General features: G+C 38.6%; 1 protein-coding gene across 1 annotated transcript; it reads right to left on the bottom strand.

The window, feature by feature from the left end:
* Positions 1-7419: 7419 nt before the first annotated feature.
* Positions 7420-11858, bottom strand: LOC142070140 (gastrokine-1-like). Its single transcript, XM_075123379.1, has 4 exons — positions 11688-11858; positions 10743-10853; positions 9964-10102; positions 7420-7673 (listed from the first exon to the last, which is right to left on the bottom strand). Exons 1-4 carry the CDS (start codon positions 11856-11858, stop codon positions 7576-7578), a joined length of 519 nt encoding a protein of 172 aa, XP_074979480.1. The 3' UTR covers positions 7420-7575.
* Positions 11859-18627: the final 6769 nt, after the last annotated feature.

The raw sequence follows: 18627 nt of genomic DNA, 5'->3' as shown, positions 1-18627 counted from the left end.
TTTTCTTTTTTTCTTTTTTACTGTTTGAGCTGTTGTTAGCTCTTTTCTTGTGGCTATTTCACTCGACTTTCATGTTTAACCCCTATACACAGCACCGATTCTCTTCTTACACAGGATGCTGTGATGCAAAAAATGACAGAAAGAGGCAAGAATCAAAGTTCAGCAGGGTTTTTCATTTATTTTTGGAGGAATTATGCAGCACCTTCAGGAATCTTCAAACTTGTGCCATGACCTGCTTTGCTCTCTTACTGGTATTTCTCTGCATAACTTCCTCCTCTTGCAGGAACTGGAACAAAGCTTTTTAGAAGTATTTATTTTTAAAGCCAAAGTTTGCACAAGCTGAAGAATCGGAGGTTTCAGTCACTTATTAAACCCCAGCTCCAAAGAAATGCTGCTCCGCAACAACAAAACAAAACAAAAAAAAAACCATTGTCCATCTGTCATCTATCACCCTGAGAATGAGGGCCCAAGTCCCCTAAGTATCTCAAGAAATCCCATTCAAAAGAAAATTTAAAGAAATGTAATTCATCTGTAGGCCCTTCATTCCATTTTCTATCCATGGTTGAAACAAAGATCTCCTGTCACTTTGCCCCTTCCCAAAGTTTGTGTACCTCAATGCACACATACCCTTAGCATATATGCAAATGTGCTTCTTGCCATTTCCAGCACTGGTCTGAAGATGACCATTCTAGAGAATAGCTGACATTTCTGACACAGTGCACAGTAGGTGCCAGGCTGAATAGGTACCTCCAGATCAGGAGCAAGCAGAGAATGAGCTCCTCAGCTCAGATCTCACACAGAATGTTCTGAAAATTTGTATCATCAAATGACTTAGACAACATTTAGTCGAAAGGGTTTTGAAAATAAGACTATGATGAAAACAGACTGAGAAAAGGGGGAAATTCTCCTTTGGTTGCATCAAACCAGACTCTGTGGTGTATTTAATGCTCATGTTTGTATCATTAATCATCTCAAACAGAAGGCTTTGATGAAGACTGTTGACAGTAATATGTGTTACCCAGCCTCATAGATAAATATATAATGCACAAAATATTTAGTTTGCTCCAGTGTTTCACTTCTGTTTGTAGTGAGAAAAATAAATATTTTATCTGTGGGCTTTTGTTCAAATCCAACCTTGAAAAATATATAAGGTCAGAAGCAGACATACAAATTCATTTTCTTCAGCGTTTTGTGTCAGATCAGCATCAAATTCAGGTTGGCTTCAAAATGAAGACACTTGTAAGTAGTTTTGACAACCTACATTTTCTGTTAAATGGTTTGTATTTTAGTACATTTAGGGCCCAACTCTGGGCTGTTCTGAGAGTCCATGGTTCCCATTGAAGTCAATGGGATAGATAAGATAAGGTATAAGAAGATGGAAGGTGGGAGTGGGAAGGGGCTTAGAAACTGAAAAGACTGTGCCCTTAGGCCTAATTTTTCACTATTAGTGGTCACTAATTTGGGGTGCCCCAATTTTTTGGAGTCCAACTTGAGACCCCGAGGACCTGATTTTGAGACGTGCCAAACACCCACACTCAAATTTAGTCAAGTGGACCGAGATTTACAAAGGTATTTCAGGACCTAAAGACGAAGATAGGCATCTAATGGATGTTACAAAAGCTCCTAAGCAGGAGAGGTGTCTAACTTCCATTGAAAGTCCATGGGAGTTAGGTGCCTATCTCAGGCCTTTTTGTGAAGGACCCCAATCCTGCCATAATGCATTAAGGTATAATCCTAGTCTTGTTGAAGTCATTGGCAAAACTCCCATTGACTTCGATGGGGCCAGAATTTCATGCCATACTGTGAAGCCCTTACTCTATTTTAACTCTTTCCTTGCTGAGTGATGACTGATGCCCTCATCCTGAGAACCAATGAGACTGGGCACATGAATAAACTTAAGCACATGCATAAAGTGTGGGCAGAAACATGACCTGAGAGAGGACTGCAGGATTTGACTCCAGGTTTTTAAAAAAATGCTCTCTAAATAATCAAGAAAGCTGCATGGAGAATGCTAGCATGTCAAGCAATTAAATCATACTTTAAATATTTTGGGGGAGAGGACATGACACTTAACTGAGGAAGAAATCCCATAGTTCTGTAGGTAGGAAAATAGCTATTCAGTTAAGTTAGAAGCATCCCGTTCTACTTAATGGACCAAATTCCAATCTCAATTACACTAGTATAAAACTGGAGTAACAATAGAATCACTCTGGTGACTGAGATCAGAATCTAGCTTGACAGGTGTTACATTATTAATTAGAATAATCCACCAAAGCACAGTTGCACTATGTAGTCCTTGTGAATAGATAAAGATATAAAGATAAAGATATATAAAGATAAACTATATACTTCCTTTCTAATGGGAGTTAGGTGCCTATGTGCCGCTGAAAATCCCAGTAGGTGTCTTTTGGTGACTAAATATCTTTTTAAAATCTGACCCAAAGTGATTTAGGAGCATAAATTCTACTGAAAGTCAACAGAATGTACGCTCTGCAATCACATAAGTGCTTTTTGAAAAATTACCCTTAATCTTTATTTTATGGCCGTCTCTTGACATGGCTCAGGGTTATGGAAGGTTATAACTAGAGCTGTGAGAATAACTCCTTTTTTTTGGTACTGTGGCCAACCCAAAAAATAGGGGGGGGGAATTGTTTCAGGTCAATCCTAATTGAAAATTCTTTTGCATTTTTTCAGTAAACCCAAAAAAGGTGAAAATATTTTGTTTCAGGTCAAATGAAACTTTTTGTTTTCATTTAGACAGTTGTGGGGTTTTTTAACCTTTTTAAAAAACAATAAAATTGAAGTAAAATTCTAAACAAAAAGTCATTTTGAACCAAAAAGTTGAAATACTTTGTTTTGAAAATTTTTGGAATTTTGGAGGGTTGGGGTTTTGTTGACCAAAGCAGTTTGGAGATTTCAACATGAATTTGCAGAATGTTTTGATGGACCAAAATCAGCATTTCTCACCTCCCTCCCCCCCCCCCCCCCCAAAAAAAAACAACCTGGTTCCAAACATTTCATACAGCTCTACTTTTAACTCCTATTACATGTTGGGGGTCAGAATCCACTGTCACAATTCTCTCTCATAGATTAGTTTGCTTTACACGTGGAACATTGTTCTCTGTTGGGAAGAATGTCAGATCTGCTCGTGTGTGTGTCAGAGATACAGCAGTATTGTCAACCCCAAATGTTCAAAAATCACAATTCAAACTCCAGAAATCATGACATCACAAGTATTTTTTTGAAATAAAAAAAAATATTGAGGGGTCTTTTTATTTATCATCTGGCTTTGGGGCCTTTCAGTTACACTCAGGACATATTATTAATTTTTTCTCTGCGACAACATCTAGAAACTTTTTTAAAAATAAAAACTGAGATTCTCACACATTCATATAACTCCACAAGCTGAGGTTTAAGAAATACACTAAATATCATGAGAGTCATGATAAAATAGTGAGAGTTGGCAACACCAAGTTAGCCCTGCTAGTGGGAATAAAAGTACAGAGAATAAAAGCACTACAGATAATGGAAATTTTCCTTTAGCAAAAAACAAGCCCATGCTTTGCTGAGAAGGATCATTTTTTTCTGCTGATTTTAAATTATGAGTTCCTTTGTCAAATTAAAAAGGTAAATATCTATATGCATTCTTGAAAAAGTATCATTTTATTGAATTCGCAGCTACTGAAGTCTCTTCTGAGCTACTAAACCAGTCACTTTGGCATCTCTGGTTTGATTTCCTCCTCTTCTGACTTTCAGTGGAAATGATTCTCTTTTCAGTCTGCTTTAAGCCAACTGTCCACATTTCTGCCCTGTCTCAAGTACAATTATGGTATTGTGCTGAATAATCAATACCATATTCATCATGCAGTATAATGATTTCCTAATCAATCTAAGTAAGAAACCAAGCTCCATAATATTTGAATTAAATTCTTAAGGTTTTTCAAATGCAATGTGATTCCTCTAAAAAAGTAAAAAGAAAAGGGGGACTTGTGGCACCTTAGAGACTAACAAATTTATTTGAGCATAAGCTTTCGTGAGCTACAGCTCACTTCATCGGATGCATTCAGTGGAAAAGACAGTGGGGCGATAGCTAGATAGATTTTCGTAACGTTCGTGATGCTTCTCTGTAAAAATATACTGATGGATCTGCCTAGTTATGTTTTTTACAGGCCATTTCCCTAGGGGAAAATGTGCAGTTGGAGATGGATGAAATATTGCAATATGTAATAATAAATTATAACAAAAATAGGCATTTATGGTCATGTCTTTTATTGTGAGGTGTTTGAAGATTATAGATGAGCTTCTTGGCCCTGTTCCAGATGCTTGTTGTGCCACTCAACCCTAAAGTTTGGACCCTGTAAAATTGTCCCTGATTTAGGGTAATCATTGATGTTCTAGAACAGGCAAAGTGGCTCCTAGGCTTCTCCTGTCCCAGCCCCCAGTGCAAGGTGCAATCCAGGGAGAAAGAGGGTGAGTACAGAACATCCCTTTCCTTGTACAAGCTCTTACTGCTGGAATAATTCTTTGTGGGCCCTGGACATCCATCATAAATTTGAGTAGATTGTCCCCTGACATCCATCCGTGGCTCTTGCCTAATTGCATTCTGACTCTTTACTTACAGTTTTAATTGGAAATGAGTATACGTTTTCATGTCCTGTCTTAAACTGTTACTGAGCACTATTAAATAACAGCTGCACTCCACGATAAGGTGTCTGCATTTCAATAATACACTTATTGATCTTCAAATAGCTACACAGATGAATATGGATTTCAATAATTATTATTTCAATAATAAGTATATTGATCCACAAATATATATATATATATGAGGGCTGCCAAGTGATTTAAAAAATTAATCGCGATTAATCGCACTGTTAAACAATAATAGAATACCATTTATTTAAATATTTTTGGATGTTTTCTACATTTTCAAATATATTGATTTCAATTAAAACACAGAACATGAAGTGTACAGTGCTCACTTTATATTTATTTTTGATTACAAATATTTGCACTGTAAAAAACAAAAGAAATAGTATATTTCAATTCACCTAATACAAGTACTGTAGTGCAATCTCTTTATAATGAAAGTTGAACTTACAAATGTAGAATTATGTACAAAAAATAACTGCATTCAAAAATAAAACAATATAAAATTAGAACCTACAAGTCCACTCAGTCCTACTTCAGCCAATCGCTCCGACAAACAAGTTTGTTTACAATTTGCAGGCGATAATGCTGCCCACATCTTGTTTACAATGCCATATGAAAGTGAGAACAGGCATTCACATGGCACTGTTGTAGCCAGCATTGCAAGATATTTACATGCCAGATGTGCTGAAGATTCATATGTTCCTTCATGCTTCAACCACCATTCCAGAATATATGTGTCCCTGCTGATGACGGGTTCTGCTCGATAACGATCCAAAGCAGAGCGGACTGACGCATGTTCATTTTCATCATCTGAGTTAGATGCCACCAGCAGAAGGTTGATTTTCTCTTTTGGTAGTTTGGGTTCTGTAGTTTCCACATTGGAATGTTACTCTTTTAAGACATCTGAAAACAATCTCCACACCTCGTCCCTCTCAGATTTTGGATGGCACTTCAGATTCTTAAACCTTGGGTCAAATGCTGTATCTATCCTTAGAAATCGCACATTGGTACCTTGTTTGCATTTTGTCAAATCCGCAGTGAAAGTGTTCTTAAAACGAACATGTGCTGGGTCATCATCCGAGACGGCTGTAACATGAGATATACGGCAGAAGGTGGGTAAAACAGAGCCGGAGACACACAGTTCTCCCCCCAGGGAGTTCAGTCACAAATATAATTAATGTATTATTTTTTTAATGAGCATCATCAGCATGGAAGCATGTCCTCTGGAATGGTGGCCGAAGCATGAAGGGGCATATGAATGTTTAGCATATCTGGCACCTTGCAATGCTGGCTACAGAAGTGCCATGTGAATGCCTGCTCTCACTTGCAGGTGACAGTGTAAATAAGAAGCAGTCAGCACTACCTCCCGTAAATGTAAACAAACTTGTTTTAGCAATTGGCTGAACAAGGAGTAGGACTGAGTGGACTTGTCTGCGCTAAAGTTTTTCATAGTTTTGTTTTTGAGCGCAGTTATACAACAAAAGAAAAATCTACATTTGTATGTTACACTTTCACAATAAAGAGATTGCACTACAGTACTTGAATGAGGTGAATTCAAACATACTATTTCTTTTGTTTATCATTTTTACAGTGCAAATATCTGTAATAAAAATAATATAAAGTAAGCACTGTACACTTTGTATTCTGTGTTGTAATGGAAATCATTTTATTTGAAAATGTAGAAAAAACATCCAAAAATATTTATATACATAATATATAATGCATCTGGATTTCAATAATTATTATTTCAATAATAAGTTTATTGATGCTTAAATAGCCATCTTGGTCAATAAGCCTTACTGAAATACAGCTACCTTGGAACGGAATGCAGCTGTTGTTTAACAATGTTCAGTAAGAGTTTACTTCAGGAAATGAATCAGTGTACCATAGCCAATTAAAACTGCAGTGGGAAATTTTAGATAATCATATTTATTTGCCCTAATTGGAATTTGGCAAGTACACTACCATTAACCCTATTCTTGCAAAAAGAATCATTGATTTCTTCAGGGCCCGCATGTTCAGGATCTCAGTTTCAATTAATGGAAAGCACCAGAATGTTCCTTAACATCACACAGGGAAACTGGTTCATGACTGACATGGGAGACTGCAACCTTCTAAATCAGGGGTGGGCAAACTTTTTGGCCTGAGGACCACATTGGGGTTCTGAAACTGGATGGAGGCCCAAGTAGGGAAGGCTGTGCCTCCCCAAACAGCCTGGCCCCCGCCCCCTATCTGCCCCCTCCCATTTCCCGCCCCCTTATTGCTCCCCTCAAAACCCCCGACCCATCCAGCCCCTCCCCTGCTCCTTGTCCCCTGACCGCTTCCTCCTGGGACCCCACCCCCTATCCAACCCCTCCACCCCCCGCCCCCGTACCATGCTGCTCAGAGCACCAGGACTGGCAGCCCTGCCGTCCAGCCAGAGCCAGCCAGCCGCTTGCAGCCCCGCCACCCAGAGCGCTGGTGGCATGGTAAGCTGAGGCTATGGGGCAGGAGGCACAGCAGGGGAGGGGCCGGGAGCTCGCCTCCCCAGCCGGGAGCTCAAGGGCCAGGCAGGACGGTCCCGCGGGCCGTAGTTTGCCCACCTCTGCTCTAAATCATTAGCCTCCTTGCATGCAGCCCCAAGGTTCTCTTTCGTTATGGTCTCCCATCCAAATACTAACCAGGTCCAAACCTGTTTAACCTCTCAGATCACATCCTGAGCCAGTGTCCGTGACAGAAGACAGAAATTATTAGAAACATGGCATAACTGACTAATTCCTTTATTGACAGATATTGTAACAGCCTAGATTTCTTCTACACAGAAAACATATGGAGGAGAGGAAAACACATATCTGATAACACGATCATGAAAAGAACAGCAACAAAATTATTATTTGTCTAATCAGTGAGGGCATCGCTAGCTGGATTCTATCAGCAGCAATTTTATTTGAAAGATGCAGTTTCACCGCAATAGTTAAATGTCATCACGTCCATTATATTAGTCTTGAAACATTGTCCAGAATAAAAGAAAAAGTTGTCTCCTAAGGGAAAAAGAAAAACAAAAATTAATATCCGGTGATGGCTAAGGATGTTATCACAGTCATCCATTCATTACCGTCCTGAATAATTCTCCTGCAAAGAACACTCCAAACCATTTCCCATTCAATCCAAACCATACAAGGTCTATGCCATCTAATAAAAGCCCGCAATGCACGAGCATGATGTGGGAATGAGTGGATTATTAATTTGTGAGTAAGAGCATTAAAATTCCACGTGCCCTACAGTTAATTCTTTTGTATGAAAATGAGTTACTATAATCAGAAAAAATACTCCTTTGATGCAAACAGAATTTTAATATACTGAAGCATGATCCAAAGTTCATTGAAGTTGATGAAAACATTATTTCCATGGGCTTTGGTTCAGTTTCAGGACCACTTGGACATTACTACTTGGATATCTATTCGTCTATCTTAGATATTTACATTGCCCGTATTGGCATATCTGTGTGACTGTGATGTCAGCAATCAACAGAGAATGGTTTATCCCTCCATGCCCTGACGTTTCTTCTATTTTTTTCCATTTTATTTTTCAGTACTGATTAGTCATCTTTAAAATCTTGCTAACTATAAGTAGCAAAGATTCAACTCAAAAGGAAATAATGGGCCAGATTCAACATTGGGTTGGTTCAATTTCAGTTCAATATGGCTGCCCTGAAATCAGTGCAATCACACCAGTGCAAAATGGGAGTAACAAAGTGGGTAATAGGGCCCAGTAACTCTGAAAAAGAATCATTATTCGTTTAGTACCAGTCTTAAAGTCACGCTGGGTTTCTACATTATAAAAAACTGACAACTACTGAGTATTCCAATAAATAGTAAAAAAAAAAAAAAAAACCATCAAAAAATCCACAACTGAATAGGGAGACTATGAGATTTTCAAAGCAATACCGTGGCATCTCAACGTACTTTGCTGAAAATCAAAAAGGAGATACTTCTGCCATAAGATTGTCCTCTGAACCATCTAGGTCCGCACAAATCCAGGTGAAGTTCACCCTTGTGGAGAGAGCCAGCATGAGTTCCACTCATCTCTTAAGTCTGACTTAAATTATTAAAAAGGTCTGAAATGGAATTTAAATGGCATATAAGCCTTTATCCTCAGTCCTATTTACATACATGACCTAAGCTAGCATGACCTAGCTTCATCAAAATAAAAAGACCAATTTCTTTCCCATCTACAATTAGGCCATGATTTGCAGAAGAGAAAACAAAGGCAATTATGCCACCTAAAAAAACCTCAGATTTAAGCAAACAATTTCTTTAAGCAATTTGTTTCAGTGCAGCTGTGTTGCTCTAGTCTTTGTTTATCAGGGAAAAAGTAGTTTTTTACTTTAATGTGATGATTTTTCTTATTTCTCCAAACTTTAAACATGAGTCAGTCTTTATCATTTATTGGAGCAATATTCAGCACAAAGAAGGAAAAGCCAGTGGTGGAAAAATGAATGCATTAGCAATTTCCACAGACAGCTCCATTTCCCCCCCCCCCCGCCATTGTTTCAAACAATAAAGGAAGTTTATCACAATAATTTGGCCATACAAGTGCTATGAAATAAGCAATATCCTAACATTACACGATTTCATATTATTTTTACAGAGCTTAAATACTTTAAATTTCTATGAAAACTTCCTTTATCCTTAATCAAAATGACCCTGCTCGCCACTGAAGTGGAATGAGGCATTTAGTGCTCTCAAATACATTCTTCCTCAGATTTTTAGCATTCTGTTTTATAGAGAAAGATTTCGAGGCTATCAAACCTCATTTAAGAGTCCAATTAATTGGAAGGCAGTTGCAATGCTTGAGAGCAGACAAAATTGATTTGGGTGATATATTACAAGATGAGGGAATAGAGTGGAGAGTGGACAAGTTACATGCAGCTCTAACAGCCTCTAAACCTGCTCTGTAAGGAGATTGCAAGGATGGTGAGGGAATAAAGAAATCCTTGCATTTCTCCATCACTTTGGGGAGTGGAAAGAAAGATATGTGAGTATTCATTTAAAATTTTAGATGAGAGCCTGAGCTGCAAAATTCTTTTCTGTATTTTGAACCCCATAAAATCCAGGTATGGTGGGATCTGGACTTCGGGTTCAGCCCCTTATAGAGATTGCCTGCAAAATTCAGATCCAGAGCTGGGTTCAGATCCTGATGCCTTCCTGAAACACCCCAGGTTGCTTCTGGCTCTTTTCCACTTAGGAAAGTGACACACTTGCCATGTTTCATATTGTAAATACCCTGGGTGGTTTTGCGACATGAAATGTTAGTTAAATCTGTACTCACGAGCTTCGCGAGCAACATAGGTTGGAATTCCTCTGCACATAGCTTCAACAGACTTCCCATACAGGGCCAAGTCACTGACTCTGGTTTCTGAGACGGTGAATCGCAGTTCCACTGGGGGAGGCCCTCGAGAGCCGGCCTTCTAAATATTCAGTAAGCAAACCCAGAATAACAGCATTTAATAAAATCATGATCCTCTTTGTGAAATTCCTAAGAGTGCACAGCTTGTGACAATGTGGGTACAGCCTAACATATCAGGAGCAAGCTGAGAGTCAACTCCATTGCTTAGCTCTCCCGTAGGGCACAAGTGGAGAAACTAAGAAGGGCTAAGGGCTGAAGACCCCAAAAGTGCCCTGGAAAGAGTCACTGGAACAGTGAAATGCTGCCAATATTTCCACTGCCATCTAAAAACCTTTTTCTTTCATCACTACTCATGCAAACTAGGGGTCCAGTTCACCATTAACCCACACCCTGGGCAGTCACTTTCACCAGTGGACTGCTAAGAGGTGCAAAATGAGTATAAAACACTACCAGATCCGTTTAGTAGCATTTTACACCCGCTTTGTTCTGTTGTAAATGACGGCAGAAGGTGCAAGGCAACAAAGAATGAGGCTATAAGGCTCCATAATAAAGGCTTGAAGTAAACCATGCATGGCGAGAAACGTGCCTTTTGCTACAGCAGCCTTTGCCTTTTTCTACCATTTTAAGATGATGCATTTTCACAAGCAAACTCCCTAGCCCCACCCCCCACCAATCATCCCCACCTTTCCCCTCCTTCTTACCATCTTTTCTTTAATCAGCTGGGGAAGCTCTACAACATCAGGCATAACTTTTTCGTTAATTTTAGCAATGATGCAGGCTTTCTTTGAAAGTATCCTGGTTGAAATGAAACCCTGCAAAATAAAATTACAGAGAGAGTGGCATTTTGTTTCAAAGCAGCTCCACTCTTTGGTCACAAATGAAATAAGCAATGGAACTTGGGGCTCAAAAAATAGACGAAGTAGTATTGAGAAATGTGTAGTGTAGAGACTTGCTATAGTGCAAGCAAATGGTGTTTCTGAATTTTATTTGTTAAGGGATAGTATCATGATGACGGGGGCATTTTTATCATGGATGAAGCAAATGAGCATTTCAGTGCTGCTATATGATTGGTCCGCTCTGCTGTTTCAGGCATGTGAATGGGTGCTCAATTGATAATGCTGATGCAGCACATAGTGCACCAGAAGTAGTAAAAAGGTTACCCAGGACATTTTCAGAGCCCCAGAAGGATTTAGGAGTAAAAGTTCCATTGGCACTCCCAGGCACTTTTGAAAATCTTTTCCTCATATGCTTGATTCTTTTGCCATGGAAGATCTGGATTCAGATTTAGATTGCAAGAGAAGTGTATGTTTGAAAGTTTGCACCTAACTGGTCTTGCTCATACTTTCCTTGGCTTCAGTGAGAACTACTCTACCAGTTTTGAATTTTAATGTAAACTAAAATAATTCTTTTTTCAAGCCTGTTTCTTCTCTCCCTTATACAGGCATAAATCAAAAATAGTTCCTATGACATCAGTGTAACACAGGTGGTGAGAAGCAAATCAGGCTCATTGGAGTCTTATTTACACGGCATAACTCCATTGTTTTCAGTGCAGTTACTTACTAGTGACTGATGCCCCAATCCACTGGAGCAGAATGCACAGAGCTATTGGCTCAAGGAGTCTCCAAAAATGCATGTTTGCCACTTACATTGCCGTAGTCCCAGACGGAGTTCCATGAGTTCCAGCCGTTGTTTGAGTCAATGTTGGCCACGTGCTTATCGTTATTGATGCTCACAGTCTGGTGGGAGTTTCTGCCATTGTTTCCCTGATTGTTTTCATTCACATTCTGTTTTTGTGGGGTTTTTTTGAAGACAAGCATTTATGTGTTTAGATTTCTAAAGCTCAGTTCTATAAATCCATTTCCATAACCAATGCTATGGAAAATCATTGGCCTTAAAATCACATTAAAGGGCTATAACAGAGAGACTTTGGGAAGTGGCTGGGATGCTTCTAAAACTATCTGAACCAAAGCATAAAGGTTCTTAGACTCATGGACTCACAGACTGTAAGGCCAGAAGGGGCCATCATGATCCTCTAGTCTGACCTCCTGCAGATCACAAGCAACAGAACCTCACCCACCCACTCCAGTAATAGACCCATAACCTCTAGTTACTGAAGTCCTCAAATCTTGATTTAAAGACTTCAAGTTACAAAGAATTTACCATTTACTCTAGTTCAAACCAGCAAGTGACCCATGCCTCATGTTGCAGAGGAAGGCACCTCCCTCCCCCGCCAGGGTCTCTGCCAATCTGACCTGAAGAAAAATTCCTCCACAACCCCAGATATAGCAATCAGTTAGACCCTGAGCATATGAGCAAGTGCCACCAGTCAAATACTTGGGAAAGAATTATCTGTAGTAACTCAGAGCTAATTTGTAAACACAGGGGTCATACCCTGTGATTGCAGAATTGCAAATACAGTATGAATGGGGAGGGGGAAAGTGATCTGGGAAACTACAGGCCCATTAGTTTGTCTTCAATTGTATGCCAGGTGTGAGGACAAATTTTGAAAGAGAAAGCAGTTAAGGACATAGAGTTAAATGGTAATTGGGATAAAATACAGCATGGAATTGGAAAAGGTAGATCATACTAGACCAACCTTATCTCTTTCTTTGAGAAGATACCCAATTTTCTAGTTAAGGAAATGCAGTAGATCTAATCTGCTTGGACTTCAGTATAGCATTTGATTGATACAGTTCCACGTGGGAAATTATTAGTTAAATTGGAGAAGATGGGGATTAAAAGAAGAATCAAATGGTGGGTAAGAAACTGGTTAAAGGGGAGACTACAGTAGGTCATGCTGAAAGGTGAACTGTCAGGCAGGAGGGAGGTTACTAGTGGAGTTCCTCAAGGATCAGTCTTGGGATCAATCTTATTTAATATTTTAATGAATGACATTGGCATAAAAAGCGGGAGTGTGCTAATAAAATGTGCAGACGACACAAAGCTGGGAGGTATTGCCAATATGGAGGAGGACCAGAATATCATGCAAGAAGATTTGGGTGACCTTGAAAATTGGAGTAATAGAAATGGGATGAAATTTAATAGAGCAAAGTGCAAAGTCATGCATTTAGGGATTAACTACAAAAATGTTTGCTATAAGCTGGGGACACATCAGTTGGAAGTAACAGAGGAAAAGAAAGACCTGGGTGTATGATCAATCACAGGGTGACTGAACTACCAATGTAACGTAGCTGTGAAAAAGGCCAATGCAATCCTGGGCTGCATCAGGTGAGGTATTTCCAGTAGAGATAAGGAATTACCATTATACAAGTCACTGGTGAGACCTCATCTGGAGTACTGTGTGTAGTTTTGGTCTCCCATGTTTAAGAAAGATTAATTCAAACTGGAACAGGTGCAGAGAAGGGCTACAAGCATGATCAGAGGAATGGAGAACCTACCTTACAAGCGGAGACTTATGGATCTTGGCTTGTTTAGTCTAACCAAACAAAGGCTGAGGGGAATATGATTATGCTATAAATACATTTGGGGGATAAATACCAGGAAGGGAGAGGAGTCATTTAAGTTAAGAGCCAATGTTGACACAAGAACAAATAGAAATAAGTTGGCCATCAACAATTTTAGGCTTGAAATTAGAAAAAAGTTTCTAACCATCAGAGGAGTGAAGTTCTGAAACGGTCTTCCAAGACTAGTAGTGGGGACAAAAAACCTAACTCATTTCAAGAGTGATCTTGATACATTTATGGAGGGGATGATACGATAAGCTTGCCTACAATAGCAATCTAACAGATTTCATGAAAAAAAAATGCATTTCCCATCCAGCTCTCGCCTTTATTAATCTGCAAACAGACATTAGTTGATATCATTGTACTGTGTTTCTGTGATCAAATCCTCAATGCTATCATTATCCCACCACGCCACACAATGATTTCATAATATTTATACTAGTATCAAAATATAATTTGATGTTTCCTAAACTGCCAATAATTGAGTTTTCCCCCTCAGTAAGTAAACAAACTAAATATTTTCTTTAGCACGCAAACACAATCTTGTGCTATGTCAGTTTAATGCACTAAGGAAATCTTAGATTCCTTTTCAGAAATTTATTTTTCAGATATGAAAACTCATACAGCCCAAAAGAAACATTTTGATAAGAGTTGATCATTATACTTACATCATTAGCAAAAATTGGAGCTAGGAAGACTCTGAGCAGAGCAGCAATCACAATCTGAAATTAACATTGGAAGCATAACAATGTAAGTGCTTGCCTTGATAAAACATGTTCTAAAAGTTCTTTGTTGTCTAAGAATAGGCTTAGGCATATGCTTAAATTTAAGCACATACTTAAGTGCTTTGCTGGACTGGATCCTAACCTGTAATCTATTGGAAGATTATTCAAACATGCTGAAATAATCGTATGGGTAAATCTGTTACCATTTCTGATGCAAATTCCTATTAGCCTGGGCAGGATGCTTTGCCTATGTGAGAAGAGCAACATTTGGCTCATAGTATTTGTGACAGATTTGGCAATTTCCAGCAATATCCTTGAAAAACCTTGCTGAATTAAGTTCAAGTATATTTGGAGTCCATTGTATCAAATGGAAAGGTTATGTATTATTGTGGGCCTGGATAGTCAAAGGACTATATTGAACAATATGGCAAACAAGAAGGGTCTTTTGGGACAGCAGATGTGAAGGGTATTTCCTTATAAATATCTAGCTGGAGGTGAATGCAAATTCCCCACCCTCAGTTATGCAAAAACCCAGCCTTTTGAAGCTCCACCCTGAGCCTTTGTCTGCTGATCACCTGAGGCCAAGATCAAAGGGCCAAGCTGTCTAAAGGAAAAACTGAAGTATTCATGGTTGTTCTGGTTCTAAGCTAAGGCTGCTATGAATTTGTAACCACAGAAGAAGGTGGGGTTTGAAGGACTGACTCCTGTCAGAGCCTTTGATGGAGTTGGGGGGTGAGCTCTGGTAAATTTGTTAACAGGCATGTAGGTTATTTCATTGTTTTTAATATGTTTTCTCGATAACACTTTCACGTTAAGAATAAATATACTTGCTGTGTGTTGACTTGTTAGTGCAGGCAATCAGAGCCATTCATAGCCTTCAAAGAGAAAGCAAAGCATAGACACTGGCCTTTTTGGATAGTTTGACTTGCTGCGAATATCACAGTGTAAACAGGGAACTGTGCAGCCTGGAAAAACTCTGGTCAGGAGGGAGAGAGATGTAGGTCTCTGCCCAAGGGAGGTGACAGCTGACCAGCTGAGAGCATAGAGTGGTTGTCCTTGCTGGACCATGGAAAGGGAATATATGTGCAGTTGCCCTGAACTGTGAGAGTATTAAAAACCTACAAAAAAAGTATATTTAAAATAGTGGAATGTCCAGGATGTGGGAGACAAGCTGAAAAACTCTTGGATAGGAGGTGAACCCTTTGGATGGAATATTCCATTCCTTAAAAGAGAGTTGATTTTTCTCCTAATGTTTTTATTTTGAATATTGACCAGAGCAATAACATTACATTATATGTGTATTCATAAAGAGTTAGATCATGTGCTGAGAACAGTGCAGAGATACATAACCACCCCTCTCCACTCCCTTTAGGGTGATGCATGCCCCGAGGGATCTTGGTAGCATCTCTGTGCTTCTCCAAGTGCATTTCTGGTGAGCTTTTATGTCTCCTTAACCCCTTCCACGTGTGGATCACAGAGGGCAAGGGAATTCTCCTTAATTCCTTCCCCATATTGAATAGTCAAACTGAACCAAAATTCAGACTGACTATGCTTTGCTGGAAGTGATTGCATATTTATAGAGGACATAATTTAGGAGTTCACATCAGAGATTAATTTTCAAGTTGAGACAGACACAACATAAACAAACCCTGAAACTAGTATATTAGTAGCACTTCTTTGTTTCAGTCCAAAGAAAATGTTAACAATTGAGTTATATACCCCTGAATACAGAAATAAATAATGGAAGGGCTGACACAGTCTTATTTAGTGCAGAAAACAATATTGCTAAATGCTTTCGTTATTCTGTTCTAAATGCACGCATAATTATTTCAATGATTCAGAGGCTAAATATTATTCAAACTTCCCTGAATTATTTAGTCAAAGTCAGAGCCAATATATATTGTTGTAAGATTTAATAATTTTTACATTATGTCATTTCAAGACATAATTATTGTCTTAGAGACAAATTTTGAAGTTTTTCCTCAGATGTTGACTCCCACTGACTTCCGTAAGAATTTCTCACGAGTAAGGGCTGAACCTGGCTCAGTAACTTCTTAGAATTAATTCCTCAACAAACTAGGATGAATTTAAATACAGTTTTGCTTTCCAGTCATATATCCAGATTCTTACATTTCATGATTCTATGGGTCAGATTCTCCCCTCACTTCTGTGATCATACACCAGTGTTGTAACCCCCTCGAATTTCATGGAATCACTTCTGATTTACACTTAGGTATTGTAAATGAGGATTGGCTACTCTGTAGACAATAAAACATGCATTTAAGTCTGGGTTAAAAATTCTCTCCTATTTCCATTAAAATTCTAGAGATTAATGCATAGATGGGTTCATTTCCTTATGGAGTGAAATCTCTGCTGAAAGTAAAATTTCTAAAACTTTTAATGAAATTAGCAGTAGTTCTGCGTGTGTATGGTCACACCCCAACCCTGTGCAACATTCCTGTTGTATAAGAAGAAAGTAGTAAATGTACTCAAAGTGAACCTCATTTTGATGGCAGAGGAGATTCAAGATCTGCTGGGCTAAATGAAACAAACCCTTCAATTTTTTATACACCAGTTTCCAAAGTTAGATACGGGAAGGTTAAATACTGAAATAAACTTATTTTATTGGCATGTATCCATTTATTTATGACATTGCACACTGTTTCCTTATGTAATTGCTCTAACAAGCAATTTGGCACCAAACTGATAGTGTCAATCTCATGTAGCAGATAAGAGACCATTTGTAATGTTAAATTCAATATATTTTATCATAACTTTCTGTTATGCAGAAGTTACACACGGTACATTTCCTTTAACAATGCTTAATTAAACCTAGATGATTAATCCAGAAAGTCAAACAAGATTCCCAGTGACAAATTTTGCCCATATGTCAAAGGCCTCACCCCAGATATCTTATATCCATAATTCACAATATTGATAAAGTATACCAGATTGCCAGCCTCAAGCATTCAAAAATTAGTCAGACCCCACAAAATTATGAGATGCTCTAGGAATAGTTGAAATTAAAGATAAATTTTTCACTAAAACACTCTCTAAAAAATTATCATTTTCCAACCAGCTCTACTTCACACCCACTTTACATTGCCAGAGTGATATCAAGAGGCCTTTGTGAAACTAAGAATTCAAGCAACTGGGTCAGATCTTCCCGTGGTGCAAATCTTTTTGCTTCCTTAACCTTAATGCAGTTATGACAATTTAAAGCAGCCAATTGTATTTAGAAGCATCAGGCCTGATTCTCATTTACACTAAGGCTACTTTGAACCATTATGACCATGTAAAGGGATAGTGCAACATTATCTGTTGTCTTGCATCCTGAGTTGTCATTTACACTTGTGCTAAGTGAAGACAGAGGAGGTGTAAAATTCTACATTTAGCACAAGGTATAAAGTAGAGACCACTCAGGCCAATAGACTGCTGAGTTGAATGATCTACAGTTCTTCTAATCTATCTGAGTTGCAGATGGCAAATGGAGCAGCATATGTGTGCCATCAATGGAATCCAAAACACACAGAACAGTACATTGTTCATGTAATCAAATCCTCTCTTTTTTTCTGGACCATTAATAAATTGGGTAGTGGTCATGAGAAAGGGATCAAGGAAACTGAACTACGTAATGCCATTTAGCTACTCTCTGTGGTATCATTAGCAACAACTTGGAAAGTTCCTTAGTCCAAGAGTCCAATAACCAAAGCCATTTTGGCCATCACAGATAGTGTGTCACACTTGGAAGTCTGAATCTACAAATCCCCCATCAGCTTTTCACTGTTTATATAGTCTGTTTGGCAAACTTGTACGGCTGGAGTTATTGATTGTAAGAAAAAATTATGGAAACTAATTAGAATGGTAGAAATCAGAGAAGGAAAAGATCCAACTGTACAAGATCCCATTCCTTGGCCAGTGCCAGATTGTTTCCTGTAATATTATCTTTAAAGCTTTTGCTCAGAACATTTTCTGTCTATATACAGACTCTTAAAGGTTATCTGACAACAGGGAAACTCATATTGTTAAGAACCAACTTTAACCAAAAGTTAATTAGATTCTATTTCTGAGGCCCAAAGACAGCCTTTATTTTATACATATATATCTGCTTTTTCATGCATCTTTCCACATCCTTTCAAGCAGGATCAGAACTAGAAATAGTGAAATTAGGGCTGGACTAACCCAAGTAATTTGTTTTCTAACTACACGATTTGTAGAACCCTGAACCTGAACCTGCCCCTGCTCTTGGGGAATGAAACCCCAGGACAAAGGCTCTTGTAGGCAAATGTTATCACATCATGATCCAATATCAAGATATTACCAATATGGTTATGTATTATGTGATCAAAATGAAGCAACTAGCGCTAACATGGAAAACTCTGATGAAACCATATTCC

The sequence above is a fragment of the Caretta caretta genome, chromosome 26 (genome assembly GCF_965140235.1).
Source record: "Caretta caretta isolate rCarCar2 chromosome 26, rCarCar1.hap1, whole genome shotgun sequence".
Classification (NCBI taxonomy): domain Eukaryota; kingdom Metazoa; phylum Chordata; order Testudines; family Cheloniidae; genus Caretta; species Caretta caretta.
Note: the sequence above shows the minus strand (reverse complement) of the source record. Positions and strands in the feature narration are given on the sequence as shown.